This window comes from Petromyzon marinus, unplaced genomic scaffold (assembly GCF_048934315.1).
Source record: "Petromyzon marinus isolate PM22_M1 ecotype Great Lakes invasive population unplaced genomic scaffold, UKy_Petmar_22M1.pri1.0 PM_G_Scaffold_32, whole genome shotgun sequence".
NCBI classification, from domain to species: Eukaryota; Metazoa; Chordata; class Hyperoartia; order Petromyzontiformes; family Petromyzontidae; genus Petromyzon; species Petromyzon marinus.
In genome coordinates this window covers 619,631-636,080 of record NW_027422895.1, presented here as the reverse complement: position 1 = coordinate 636,080, position 16,450 = coordinate 619,631, and the positions used below count along the sequence as shown (strand labels likewise).

At 47.7% G+C, this 16,450-nt stretch overlaps 1 protein-coding gene across 1 annotated transcript in view; it reads left to right on the top strand.

Annotated features, from left to right (window-relative positions):
• LOC142915532 (coxsackievirus and adenovirus receptor homolog) overlaps positions 1 to 16,450 on the top strand; it is a 47,552-nt gene that overhangs the window by 28,827 nt on the left and 2,275 nt on the right. The window contains exon 4 of the mRNA XM_076061289.1: positions 15,707 to 15,903. Within this exon, the coding sequence (XP_075917404.1) occupies positions 15,707 to 15,903 (197 nt within the window). The remainder of the gene's footprint in view (positions 1 to 15,706; positions 15,904 to 16,450) is intronic.

Below are 16,450 nucleotides of genomic sequence, written 5' to 3'. Positions count from 1 at the left end.
TGCCACATATTGACCAATCAATGCCACATGTCCAATCAATGCCACATGATGTCCAATCAATGCCACATGATGTCCAATCAATGCCACATATTGTCCAATCAATGCCACATATTGTCCAATCAATGCCACGTGTTGTCCAATCAATGCCACGTGTTGTCCAATCAATGCCACATTGTCCAATCAATGCCACATGTCCAATCAATGCCACATGTCCAATCAATGCCACATGTTGTCCAATCAATGCCACGTGTTGTCCAATCAATGCCACATATTGTCCAATCAATGCCACATGTTGTCCAATCAATGCCACATGTCCAATCAATGCCACATGTTGTCCAATCAATGCCACATATTGACCAATCAATGCCACATGTCCAATCAATGCCACATGATGTCCAATCAATGCCACATGTCCAATCAATGCCACATATTGTCCAATCAATGCCACGTGTTGTCCAATCAATGCCACGTGTTGTCCAATCAATGCCACATGTTCAATCAATGCCACATGTTGTCCAATCAATGCTACATATTGTCCAATCAATGCCACATGTCAAATCAATACCACATGTTGTCTAATCAATGCCACATATTGTCCAATCAATGCCACATGTCCAATCAATGCCACATGTCCAATCAATGCCACATATTGTCCAATCAATGCCACATGTCCAATCAATGCCACATGATGTCCAATCAATGCCACATGATGTCCAATCAATGCCACATATTGTCCAATCAATGCCACATATTGTCCAATCAATGCCACATGATGTCCAATCAATGCCACATGATGTCCAATCAATGCCACATGATGTCCAATCAATGCCACATATTGTCCAATCAATGCCACATGTTGTCCAATCAATGCCACATGTTGTCCAATCAATGCCACATGTTGTCCAATCAATGCCACATGTCCAATCAATGCCACATGTTGTCCAATCAATGCTACATATTGTCCAATCAATGCCACATGTCAAATCAATGCCACATGTTGTCCAATCAATGCCACATATTGTCCAATCAATGCCACATGTCCAATCAATGCCACATGTCCAATCAATGCCACATGTTGTCCAATCAATGCCACATGTTGTCCAATCAATGCCACATGTTGTCCAATCAATGCCACATGTTGTCCAATCAATGCCACATGTTGTCCAATCAATGCCACATGTTGTCCAATCAATGCCACATATTGACCAATCAATGCCACATGTCCAATCAATGCCACATGATGTCCAATCAATGCCACATGATGTCCAATCAATTTCACATATTGTCCAATCAATGCCACATATTGTCCAATCAATGCCACATGATGTCCAATCAATGCCACATGATGTCCAATCAATGCCACGTGTTGTCCAATCAATGCCACATATTGTCCAATCAATGCCACATGATGTCCAATCAATGCCACATGATGTCCAATCAATGCCACATATTGTCCAATCAATGCCACATGTTGTCCAATCAATGCCACGTGTTGTCCAATCAATGCCACATGTCCAATCAATGCCACGTGTTGTCCAATCAATGCCACACGTCCAATCAATGCCACACATTGTCCAATCAATGCCACGTGTTGTCCAATCAATGCCACATATTGTCCAATCAATGCCACATGTCCAATCAATGCCACATGTCCAATCAATGCCACATATTGTCCAATCAATGCCACATGTCCAATCAATGCCACATGATGTCCAATCAATGCCACATGATGTCCAATCAATGCCACATATTGTCCAATCAATGCCACATATTGTCCAATCAATGCCACATGATGTCCAATCAATGCCACATGATGTCCAATCAATGCCACATGATGTCCAATCAATGCCACATATTGTCCAATCAATGCCACATGTTGTCCAATCAATGCCACATGTTGTCCAATCAATGCCACATGTCCAATCAATGCCACATGTTGTCCAATCAATGCTACATATTGTCCAATCAATGCCACATGTCAAATCAATGCCACATGTTGTCCAATCAATGCCACATATTGTCCAATCAATGCCACATGTCCAATCAATGCCACATGTTGTCCAATCAATGCCACATGTTGTCCAATCAATGCCACATGTTGTCCAATCAATGCCACATGTTGTCCAATCAATGCCACATGTTGTCCAATCAATGCCACATATTGACCAATCAATGCCACATGTCCAATCAATGCCACATGATGTCCAATCAATGCCACATGATGTCCAATCAATTTCACATATTGTCCAATCAATGCCACATATTGTCCAATCAATGCCACATGATGTCCAATCAATGCCACATGATGTCCAATCAATGCCACGTGTTGTCCAATCAATGCCACATATTGTCCAATCAATGCCACATGATGTCCAATCAATGCCACATGATGTCCAATCAATGCCACATATTGTCCAATCAATGCCACATGTTGTCCAATCAATGCCACGTGTTGTCCAATCAATGCCACATGTCCAATCAATGCCACGTGTTGTCCAATCAATGCCACACGTCCAATCAATGCCACACATTGTCCAATCAATGCCACGTGTTGTCCAATCAATGCCACATATTGTCCAATCAATGCCACATGTTGTCCAATCAATGCCACATGTCCAATCAATGCCACATGTTGTCCAATCAATGCCACATATTGACCAATCAATGCCACATGTCCAATCAATGCCACATGATGTCCAATCAATGCCACATGTCCAATCAATGCCACATATTGTCCAATCAATGCCACGTGTTGTCCAATCAATGCCACGTGTTGTCCAATCAATGCCACATGTCCAATCATGCCACATGTCCAATTAATGCCACATGTTGTCCAATCAATGCCACGTGTTGTCCAATCAATGCCACGTGTTGTCCAATCAATGCCACATGTCCAATCAATGCCACATGTTGTCCAATCAATGCTACATATTGTCCAATCAATGCCACATGTCAAATCAATGCCACATGTTGTCCAATCAATGCCACATATTGTCCAATCAATGCCACATGTCCAATCAATGCCACATGTCCAATCAATGCCACATGTTGTCCAATCAATGCCACATATTGTCCAATCAATGCCACATGTTGTCCAATCAATGCTACATATTGTCCAATCAATGCCACATGTTGTCCAATCAATGCCACACGTTGTCCAATCAATGCCACGTGTTGTCCAATCAATGCCACATATTGTCCAATCAATGCCACATGTTGTCCAATCAATGCCACATGTCCAATCAATGCCACATGTTGTCCAATCAATGCCACATATTGACCAATCAATGCCACATGTCCAATCAATGCCACATGATGTCCAATCAATGCCACATGTCCAATCAATGCCACATATTGTCCAATCAATGCCACGTGTTGTCCAATCAATGCCACGTGTTGTCCAATCAATGCCACATGTTCAATCAATGCCACATGTTGTCCAATCAATGCTACATATTGTCCAATCAATGCCACATGTCAAATCAATACCACATGTTGTCTAATCAATGCCACATATTGTCCAATCAATGCCACATGTCCAATCAATGCCACATGTCCAATCAATGCCACATGTTGTCCAATCAATGCCACATGTTGTCCAATCAATGCCACATGTTGTCCAATCAATGCCACATGTTGTCCAATCAATGCCACATGTTGTCCAATCAATGCCACATGTTGTCCAATCAATGCCACATATTGACCAATCAATGCCACATGTCCAATCAATGCCACATGATGTCCAATCAATGCCACATGATGTCCAATCAATGCCACATATTGTCCAATCAATGCCACATATTGTCCAATCAATGCCACATGATGTCCAATCAATGCCACATGATGTCCAATCAATGCCACATGATGTCCAATCAATGCCACATATTGTCCAATCAATGCCACATGTTGTCCAATCAATGCCACATGTTGTCCAATCAATGCCACATGTTGTCCAATCAATGCCACATGTTGTCCAATCAATGCCACATATTGACCAATCAATGCCACATGTCCAATCAATGCCACATGATGTCCAATCAATGCCACATGATGTCCAATCAATGCCACATATTGTTCAATCAATGCCACATATTGTCCAATCAATGCCACATGATGTCCAATCAATGCCACATGATGTCCAATCAATGCCACATTGTCCAATCAATGCCACATGTCCAATCAATGCCACATGTCCAATCAATGCCACATGATGTCCAATCAATGCCACATATTGTCCAATCAATGCCACATGTTGTCCAATCAATGCCACATGTTGTCCAATCAATGCCACATGTTGTCCAATCAATGCCACGTGTTGTCCAATCAATGCCACGTGTTGTCCAATCAATGCCACATGTCCAATCAATGCCACGTGTTGTCCAATCAATGCCACACGTCCAATCAATGCCACACATTGTCCAATCAATGCCACATATTGTCCAATCAATGCCACATATTGTCCAATCAATGCCACATGTTGTCCAATCAATGCTACATATTGTCCAATCAATGCCACATGTTGTCCAATCAATGCCACATTGTCCAATCAATGCCACACGTCCAATCAATGCCACATGTTGTCCAATCAATGCCACACGTCCAATCAATGCCACACATTGTCCAATCAATGCCACATATTGTCCAATCAATGCCACATATTGTCCAATCAATGCCACATGTTGTCCAATCAATGCTACATATTGTCCAATCAATGCCACATGTTGTCCAATCAATGCCACACGTTGTCCAATCAATGCCACGTGTTGTCCAATCAATGCCACATATTGTCCAATCAATGCCACATGTTGTCCAATCAATGCCACATGTCCAATCAATGCCACATGTTGTCCAATCAATGCCACATATTGACCAATCAATGCCACATGTCCAATCAATGCCACATGATGTCCAATCAATGCCACATGTCCAATCAATGCCACATATTGTCCAATCAATGCCACGTGTTGTCCAATCAATGCCACATATTGTCCAATCAATGCCACATGTTGTCCAATCAATGCCACATGTCCAATCAATGCCACATGTTGTCCAATCAATGCCACATATTGACCAATCAATGCCACATGTCCAATCAATGCCACATGATGTCCAATCAATGCCACATGTCCAATCAATGCCACATATTGTCCAATCAATGCCACGTGTTGTCCAATCAATGCCACGTGTTGTCCAATCAATGCCACATGTCCAATCATGCCACATGTCCAATTAATGCCACATGTTGTCCAATCAATGCCACGTGTTGTCCAATCAATGCCACGTGTTGTCCAATCAATGCCACATGTCCAATCAATGCCACATGTTGTCCAATCAATGCTACATATTGTCCAATCAATGCCACATGTCAAATCAATGCCACATGTTGTCCAATCAATGCCACATATTGTCCAATCAATGCCACATGTCCAATCAATGCCACATGTCCAATCAATGCCACATGTTGTCCAATCAATGCCACATGTTGTCCAATCAATGCCACATGTTGTCCAATCAATGCCACATGTTGTCCAATCAATGCCACATATTGACCAATCAATGCCACATGTCCAATCAATGCCACATGATGTCCAATCAATGCCACATGATGTCCAATCAATGCCACATATTGTCCAATCAATGCCACATATTGTCCAATCAATGCCACATGATGTCCAATCAATGCCACATGATGTCCAATCAATGCCACGTGTTGTCCAATCAATGCCACATATTGTCCAATCAATGCCACATGATGTCCAATCAATGCCACATGATGTCCAATCAATGCCACATATTGTCCAATCAATGCCACATGTTGTCCAATCAATGCCACATGTTGTCCAATCAATGCCACATGTTGTCCAATCAATGCCACATGTCCAATCAATGCCACATGTTGTCCAATCAATGCCACATATTGACCAATCAATGCCACATGTCCAATCAATGCCACATGATGTCCAATCAATGCCACATGATGTCCAATCAATGCCACATATTGTCCAATCAATGCCACATATTGTCCAATCAATGCCACGTGTTGTCCAATCAATGCCACATGTTGTCCAATCAATGCCACATTGTCCAATCAATGCCACATGTCCAATCAATGCCACATGTCCAATCAATGCCACATGTTGTCCAATCAATGCCACATGTTGTCCAATCAATGCCACATGTCCAATCAATGCCACGTGTTGTCCAATCAATGCCACACGTCCAATCAATGCCACACATTGTCCAATCAATGCCACATATTGTCCAATCAATGCCACATATTGTCCAATCAATGCCACATGTTGTCCAATCAATGCTACATATTGTCCAATCAATGCCACATGTTGTCCAATCAATGCCACATTGTCCAATCAATGCCACACGTCCAATCAATGCCACATGTTGTCCAATCAATGCCACACGTCCAATCAATGCCACACATTGTCCAATCAATGCCACATATTGTCCAATCAATGCCACATATTGTCCAATCAATGCCACATGTTGTCCAATCAATGCTACATATTGTCCAATCAATGCCACATGTTGTCCAATCAATGCCACACGTTGTCCAATCAATGCCACGTGTTGTCCAATCAATGCCACATATTGTCCAATCAATGCCACATGTTGTCCAATCAATGCCACATGTCCAATCAATGCCACATGTTGTCCAATCAATGCCACATATTGACCAATCAATGCCACATGTCCAATCAATGCCACATGATGTCCAATCAATGCCACATGTCCAATCAATGCCACATTGTCCAATCAATGCCACGTGTTGTCCAATCAATGCCACGTGTTGTCCAATCAATGCCACATGTTGTCCAATCATGCCACATGTCCAATTAATGCCACATATTGTCCAATCAATGCCACGTGTTGTCCAATCAATGCCACGTGTTGTCCAATCAATGCCACATGTCCAATCAATGCCACATGTTGTCCAATCAATGCTACATATTGTCCAATCAATGCCACATGTCAAATCAATGCCACATGTTGTCCAATCAATGCCACATATTGTCCAATCAATGCCACATGTCCAATCAATGCCACATGTCCAATCAATGCCACATGTTGTCCAATCAATGCCACATGTTGTCCAATCAATGCCACATGTTGTCCAATCAATGCCACATGATGTCCAATCAATGCCACATGTCCAATCAATGCCACATATTGTCCAATCAATGCCACATATTGTCCAATCAATGCCACATGTTGTCCAATCAATGCTACATATTGTCCAATCAATGCCACATGTTGTCCATTCAATGCCACACGTTGTCCAATCAATGCCACGTGTTGTCCAATCAATGCCACATATTGTCCAATCAATGCCACATGTTGTCCAATCAATGCCACATGTCCAATCAATGCCACATGTTGTCCAATCAATGCCACATATTGACCAATCAATGCCACATGTCCAATCAATGCCACATGATGTCCAATCAATGCCACATGTCCAATCAATGCCACATTGTCCAATCAATGCCACGTGTTGTCCAATCAATGCCACGTGTTGTCCAATCAATGCCACATGTCCAATCAATGCCACATGTTGTCCAATCAATGCTACATATTGTCCAATCAATGCCACATGTCAAATCAATGCCACATGTCCAATCAATGCCACATATTGTCCAATCAATGCCACGTGTTGTCCAATCAATGCCACGTGTTGTCCAATCAATGCCACATGTTGTCCAATCAATGCCACATGTTGTCCAATCAATGCCACATGTTGTCCAATCAATGCCACATGTTGTCCAATCAATGCCACATGTTGTCCAATCAATGCCACATGTTGTCCAATCAATGCCACATGTTGTCCAATCAATGCCACATATTGACCAATCAATGCCACATGTCCAATCAATGCCACATGATGTCCAATCAATGCCACATGATGTCCAATCAATGCCACATATTGTCCAATCAATGCCACATATTGTCCAATCAATGCCACATGATGTCCAATCAATGCCACATGATGTCCAATCAATGCCACGTGTTGTCCAATCAATGCCACATATTGTCCAATCAATGCCACATGATGTCCAATCAATGCCACATGATGTCCAATCAATGCCACATATTGTCCAATCAATGCCACATGTTGTCCAATCAATGCCACATGTTGTCCAATCAATGCCACATGTTGTCCAATCAATGCCACATGTCCAATCAATGCCACATGTTGTCCAATCAATGCCACATATTGACCAATCAATGCCACATGTCCAATCAATGCCACATGATGTCCAATCAATGCCACATGATGTCCAATCAATGCCACATATTGTCCAATCAATGCCACATATTGTCCAATCAATGCCACGTGTTGTCTAATCAATGCCACATGTTGTCCAATCAATGCCACATTGTCCAATCAATGCCACATGTCCAATCAATGCCACATGTCCAATCAATGCCACATGTTGTCCAATCAATGCCACATGTTGTCCAATCAATGCCACATGTTGTCCAATCAATGCCACATGTTGTCCAATCAATGCCACATATTGACCAATCAATGCCACATGATGTCCAATCAATGCCACATGATGTCCAATCAATGCCACATGATGTCCAATCAATGCCACATATTGTCCAATCAATGCCACATATTGTCCAATCAATGCCACATGATGTCCAATCAATGCCACATGATGTCCAATCAATGCCACGTGTTGTCCAATCAATGCCACATATTGTCCAATCAATGCCACATGATGTCCAATCAATGCCACATGATGTCCAATCAATGCCACATATTGTCCAATCAATGCCACATGTTGTCCAATCAATGCCACATGTTGTCCAATCAATGCCACATGTCCAATCAATGCCACATGTTGTCCAATCAATGCCACATACTGACCAATCAATGCCACATGTCCAATCAATGTCACATGATGTCCAATCAATGCCACATGATGTCCAATCAATGCCACATATTGTCCAATCAATGCCACATATTGTCCAATCAATGCCACGTGTTGTCCAATCAATGCCACATGTTGTCCAATCAATGCCACATTGTCCAATCAATGCCACATGTCCAATCAATGCCACATGTCCAATCAATGCCACATGTTGTCCAATCAATGCCACATGTCCAATTAATGCCACATGTTGTCCAATAAATGCCACATGTTGTCCAATCAATGCCACATGTTGTACAATCAATGCCACATGTTGTCCAATCAATGCCACATGTTGTCCAATCAATGCCACATGTTGTCCAATCAATGCCACATGTTGTCCAATCAATGCCACATGTCCAATCACTGCCACATGTCCAATCAATGCCACATATTGTCCAATCAATGCCACGTCCAATCAATGCCACACGTCCAATCAATGCCACACGTCCAATCAATGCCACATGTTGTCCAATCAATGCCACATGTCCAATCAATGCCACACGTTGCACACGAACTCAGATCCCGTGACGAGAGCCACTCGGCACCGAAAAGAGGAGAAGCCCTGGAGGAGACCTCCCGTCATCGTCAAAACTCCCTCCTCGTCGTCGTCGTCGCCAGCTCTGTCCTCTTCGCGATGAGGTTGCTGCTGCTGCTGGTGTTGGCCGTCGCCCTGTTGCTCCGCGGCTCTGTGGGGTCGCGCGAGGCCACGGCGCCGCGCCTCTCCTACAGGAGCCGGAGAGGTGCAGAGTGTGCGCATGTGTGTATGTATGTGTGGTGTGTGTATGTAGTGTGTGTGTGTATGTGTGGTGTGTGTATGTAGTGTATGTGTAGTGTGTGTATGTAGTGTGTGGTGTGTATGTGTGTGTATGTATGTGTGGTGTGTGTATGTAGTGTGTGTGTGGTGTGTATGTGTGTGTATGTAGTGTGTGTAATGTGTATGTGTGTTCGTGTGTAGTGTGTGTGTATGTGTGTTCGTGTGTGTGTGTAGTGTGTGTGTATGTGTGTGTATGCATGTGTGTATGTGTGGTGTGTAGTGTATGTGTGTGTGTATGTAATAGCTGCTCAGTCAGAGGAGGAGTTGGAGACGCTGCTGCTGAGACTGGAGCGTGCCACTAAGAGGTGGGGCCTTACCATCAGCCCCACCAAAACTAAGCACCTGCCTGGGTATTTTGTACCATCGGACACTCCACCCCCACAACTCCCAATCGGTGATGGGGCGGTTGTGGAGAGAGTGGAGAGTTTCCCATACCTGGGCAGTGTGCTTATGACTGGCTCCAGTTTAACAGCAGAGGTCTCACTCCGAATCAGTCGAGCGGCAATATCTTTTCATCGGTTGCGTAACGCTGTGTGGAAGCTACCTGGTCTGTCGCTCCGCACTAAGCTTCAGGTCTTCTCGGCCACGGTCATTCCCTCCCTTCTCTACGCTTGCGAAACGTGGACCCCCCTAATGGAACATCTTCGCCGGTTAGAAACATTTAGGCTGGCCTGCCTACGATCCATCCTGGGTTTAACCAGACTGGATTGTGTGAGGAGCTCACAAATCCTTGAAAGATCTGGGCAGGGTCCCATCGGTGAGCTCCTCCGGCAGGCAAGGCTGCGATGGCTGGGTCATGTAGCCCGCATGCCCAGCCACCGCATGCCGAAACAGCTTTTGTTTGGCCGGATTGAGGGGACTAAGCGGGCGCGGCACGGGCTAGAGAAGAGATGGAGTGATGTGGTACAGGAGGACGTGGAGCTGAGTGGACTTGCCGATGACTGGTACCAGCGGTGTCAAGATCGGCCTCTGTGGAGGAGGCTCGTGAAGGATGCTACTGGGCAGTTGGAGGCAGTCGCCCTCCAACAACAACGGAGGACGGAGGAGCGACGCTCAGAACAACGAGCGAAGCGCCGGGTGACTAAAGCACAGCAGGTTGGCACAGTAGGGGGCACAGGTGGTGCATCAGTCAGTCATCTCAGTCAGTCGACCCGTGGCACCTGGGTCTGCCCCGTGATCTCCTGCCAGCGGGTGTTCGACACTTCACGTGGCCTCAGGGTGCACATAGCCTGGCACAAGCGTCGTGGTGACGTCACCGCCACTTAGTGGCGAATGGCGGTTGTATGTATGTATGCCTGGGTATTTTGTACCATCGGACACTCCACCCCCACAACTCCAAATCGGTGATGGGGCGGTTGTGGAGAGAGTGGAGAGTTTCCCATACCTGGGCAGTGTGCTTATGACTGGCTCCAGTTTAACAGCAGAGGTCTCACTCCGAATCAGTCGAGCGGCAATATCTTTTCATCGGTTGCGTAACGCTGTGTGGAAGCTACCTGGTCTGTCGCTCCGCACTAAGCTTCAGGTCTTCTCGGCCACGGTCATTCCCTCCCTTCTCTACGCTTGCGAAACGTGGACCCCCCTAATGGAACATCTTCGCCGGTTAGAAACATTTAGGCTGGCCTGCCTACGATCCATCCTGGGTTTAACCAGACTGGATTGTGTGAGGAGCTCACAAATCCTTGAAAGATCTGGGCAGGGTTTCCATCGGTGAGCTCCTCCGGCAGGCAAGGCTGCGATGGCTGGGTCATGTAGCCCGCATGCCCAGCCACCGCATGCCGAAACAGCTTTTGTTTGGCCGGATTGAGGGGGCTAAGCGGCCGCGGCACGGGCTAGAGAAGAGATGGAGTGATGTGGTACAGGAGGACGTGGATCTGAGTGGACTTGCCAATGACTGGTACCAGCGGTGTCAAGATCGGCCTCTGTGGAGGAGGCTCGTGAAGGATGGTACTGGGCAGTTGGAGGCAGTCGCCCCCCAACAACAACGGAGGACGGAGGGGCGACGCTCAGAACAACGAGCGGAGCGCCGGGTGGCTAAAGCACAGCAGGTTGGCACAGTAGGGGGCACAGGTGGTGCATCAGCCAGTCATCTCAGTCAGTCGACCCGTGGCACCTGGGTCTGTCCCGTGACCTCCTGCCAGCGGGCGTTCGACACTTCACGTGGCCTCAGGGTGCACATAGCCTGGCACAAGCGTCGTGGTGACGTCACCGCCACTTAGTGGCGAATGGCGGTTGTTGTTGTATGTATGTATGCCTGGTTATTTTGTACCATCGGACACTCCACCCCCACAACTCCCAAACGGTGATGGGGCAGTTGTGGAGAGAGTGGAGAGTTTCCCATACCTGGGCAGTGTGCTTATGACTGGCTCCGGTTTAACAGCAGAGGTTTCACTCCGAATCAGTCGAGCGGCAATATATTTTCATCGGTTGCATAACGCTGTCTGGAAGCTACCTGGTTTGTCGCTCCGCACTAAGCTTCAGGTCTTCTCGGCCATGGTCATTCCCTCCCTTCTCTACGCTTGCGAAACGTGGACCCCCCTAATGGAACATCTTCGCCGGTTAGAAACATTTAGGCTGGCCTGCCTACGATCCATCCTGGGTTTAACCAGACTGGATTGTGTGAGGAGCTCACAAATCCTTGAAAGATCTGGGCAGGGTCCCATCGGTGAGCTCCTCCGGCAGGCAAGGCTGTGATGGCTGGGTCATGTAGCCCGCATGCCCAGCCACCGCATGCCGAAACAGCTTTTGTTTGGCCGGATCGAGGGGGCTAAGCGGGCGCGGCACGGGCTAGAGAAGAGATGGAGTGATGTGGTACAGGAGGACGTGGAGCTGAGTGGACTTGCCGATGACTGGTACCAGCGGTGTCCAGATCGGCCTCTGTGGAGGAGGCTCGTGAAGGATGCTACTGGGCAGTTGGAGACAGTCGCCCTCCAACAACAACGGAGGGCGGAGGAGCGACGCTCATAACAACGAGCGGAGCGCCGGGTGGCTAAAGCACAGCAGGTTGGCACAGTAGGGGGCACAGGTGGTGCATCAGCCAGTCATCTCAGTCAGTCGACCCGTGGCACCTGGGTCTGCCCCGTGACCTCCTGCCAGCGGGTGTTCGACACTTCACGTGGCCTCAGGGTGCACATAGCCTGGCACAAGCGTCGTGGTGACGTCACCGCCACTTAGTGGCGAATGGCGGTTGTTGTTGTATGTATGTATGCCTGGTTATTTTGTACCATCGGACACTCTACCCCCACAACTCCCAAACGGTGATGGGGCAGTTGTGGAGAGAGTGGAGAGTTTCCCATACCTGGGCAGTGTGCTTATGACTGGCTCCGGTTTAACAGCAGAGGTTTCACTCCGAATCAGTCGAGCGGCAATATATTTTCATCGGTTGCGTAACGCTGTGTGGAAGCTACCTGGTTTGTCGCTCCGCACTAAGCTTCAGGTCTTCTTGGCCATGGTCATTCCCTCCCTTCTCTACGCTTGCGAAACGTGGACCCCCCTAATGGAACATCTTCGCCGGTTAGAAACATTTAGGCTGGCCTGCCTACGATCCATCCTGGGTTTAACCAGACTGGATTGTGTGAGGAGCTCACAAATCCTTGAAAGATCTGGGCAGGGTCCCATCGGTGAGCTCCTCCGGCAGGCAAGGCTGCGATGGCTGGGTCATGTAGCCCGCATGCCCAGCCACCGCATGCCGAAACAGCTTTTGTTTGGCCGGATCGAGGGGGCTAAGCGGGCGCGGCACGGGCTAGAGAAGAGATGGAGTGATGTGGTACAGGAGGACGTGGAGCTGAGTGGACTTGCCGATGACTGGTACCAGCGGTGTCCAGATCGGCCTCTGTGGAGGAGGCTCGTGAAGGATGCTACTGGGCAGTTGGAGACAGTCGCCCTCCAACAACAACGGAGGGCGGAGGAGCGACGCTCAGATCAACGAGCGGAGCGCCGGGTGGCTAAAGCACAGCAGGTTGGCACAGTAGGGGGCACAGGTGGTGCATCAGCCAGTCATCTCAGTCAGTCGACCCGTGGCACCTGGGTCTGCCCCGTGACCTCCTGCCAGCGGGCGTTCAACACTTCACGTGGCCTCAGGGTGCACATAGCCTGGCACAAGCGTCGTGGTGACGTCACCGTCACTTAGTGGTGAATGGCGGTTGTTGTTGTTGTCCCCTCTCATGCCTCTTCATCTTGCACCGAGACAATCCACGTGGGTCTGTCTCCCAGCCCCCCCACCAGGTTCCGAGAGCTGCTGATGCCTGAGGCTTTTTTGGGCATACTGAAGAAGCTTCGGTGTTGATATACGAGGCCTGGAGCCAAATCAAGAAAGTTGTTTTTAATTCTTAATGTTCAACGTTAATGCCTGGTGACTGGAATCACCGTAAACAAATAATTTATTTAGTTTATTTAGTTCACTGTTCATGTAGGGAGTTGGGGACAACCGCAAATGTCCGAGTTCACCCTTCGCGGAATATTGTGGATAATAAAACAAAGACTCCTGTCTGTTTGACCACGTTAACAACAGCATAAACATCGCCACCACCAGGGCAATGGTTCACCACGTAGCCACATTATAGGCCGTTGGGTACAAGTGCGGTTCAGCCAAGATCTATGAATGCCGGTGAGGCGTTATGGTGGGTGCAATGCCCGGCCAGTGACCTTTGGCTCGCCAGCGCCGATGTCCGCATCCCGTGCCAGGTTGTAATTTTAAGGCCGAGTTGACCCAAAGGAGGCCCGGAACTGTGAGATATCACTACCCAGAGAAGTTGGCCGTGACCTAGAGGTCAAAGTTGGTAGGGCATTGAGGTGGGGGACCAATACAGCACCCCTCCCTATTGCTATTACGAAAGATAAAGACAAAGATCCCCCGTGTAGCCTTAGCAGACTTGGGGCAAGTGCTGTTAGCGAGCACCTTTTTTGAAGGCCAGAACGCGGTGGGTGGTCAGCGCCCCATCCCAGGGGGCAATGTTCCACACTGCACCAGGTACTCATTTGAGGACGAGTCGACCTAGGAGAGGCCCTGGACGGGTTCAGATAATCGTCAGTGGTTTTGGCCGTGAACGGGCATCGTAATCTGGCCGCTGGTTCCTGGCGCAGCATCGTGCTAACCGCTCCACCACCGCCACCGGTGGTGGCGTCATCAACTGCAACAAACGCCTCGAGTCTTCACGGCTACAGCTGCTTCGTGGAGTTTGCTCTTGTTGCCTGCGTTGCCGTCATCCTTGCCGTGTCCCCACACGTGGGCCGGCAGCGTCCGTAAATAAAATCGTAAAGGGGCAAGGGTCGGTTTCCGCCGTGTGGAAAAAAAAGGTTGACGTTCGGCTCAAAGCATTAAGATTCTCTTGGAACAAAGTTTTTTCCATAAGCAATCCCTGGGCTGGTTTCTAACTTGACCAGAGTCTCATGCAGCAGTGTATGGCCTGTCTTTAAAAACAGAACTTACACTGGTCCAAAATTTGTCGCCTAAACTGCAAACTCTACTGGAAAATGTTGGTCCAGAATGCACATAGACTGTGGGAGTGGAATGCTGTTGTAATTTCATGTTGAGAGACTCTTGCTTGTTCATGATTTCATTACTGAACGGAGCACTTGGCTGGGGGGCACTGGTGGGGCCACTGGTGGGGCACAAGGAGGGGGTGCATGAGGGGGACATGAGTAACCCTGAAATGATGCACGCTATATTTACATTCAGTAGCTGTGGAGGTGGTCTCTGTGCGTGGTCGAAATTGTTTTTGAGTGTACCGTATAGGATTGCTGCCTTGGTGTTGGTGAAATTCGCAATTGTTTGTTGTGCTGATGATGAACTTGGTTGTTGTTATAATCGTGGTCATGCCACTGCTGACGCTGATGCTGATGGATGCTTCTGAGGTTAATGGGAATGATGCCGGTGGTGGTGGTCGTCTTGGTGGTTTGGTGAGGATGATAATTCTGCTGCTGCTGCTGCTGGCGAGACTGATGTTTGAACCCCCAGGGGACTGCGAGGTGTCCACGTGGGGGCCATGGTCCACGTGTGAAAGGGAGGGGAGGATGTGCAGCTTCATGTGGGGGGCCCAGGAGAGGAGGCGCAGTGTGAAGAAGAGTGCCCCCACTGCCCCCCATGGGCAGCGCTGCCCGCCACTCCGGCAGGCTCGGCGCTGCCGCGTGCAGCCCCGGTTTGCCCCGGGGATGGTGAGGATCTTTGATCTATCATCATCGTCATCCTCGTCATCGTAATCGATGACGCTGCCCGCATTGGATGCAATTGTAATCGTTGATACGATCGGTAGATTCCCATCGTTGTCACCATCGTTGCGTTTCCATTCATCACAGCTGATATTACGTGACCGGTGCATTAACACATGTGTCCTCAACGGCGCTTCGTGAACAATAATCGTCAATGCAATTATACATTGCGACAGCATGCTGTATTGGGTTGTGTATCGTTCTGCTTGCGAAATTGCAATAATATTTAGCGTTTATCACGAACACGTTGGCCATTACCAACATTGATACATTTTTTTACGTGTAATCCGAGTGCAACGTTACCGCATCGGTTCCATCAATAACTTTCACACATCCACATTAATATCAACCACACCGTGCACTCTCATCATTCGGGGTTGTCATTAGAGATGTCCGAATTCAACCACGCCTCGACATGCGCTTCGCCGCGTGTTTAAGTTGCAAGCTGATGAAGTTCAACCAGGCGAGCGCTCGGGACACCGGGCGAGGTGAC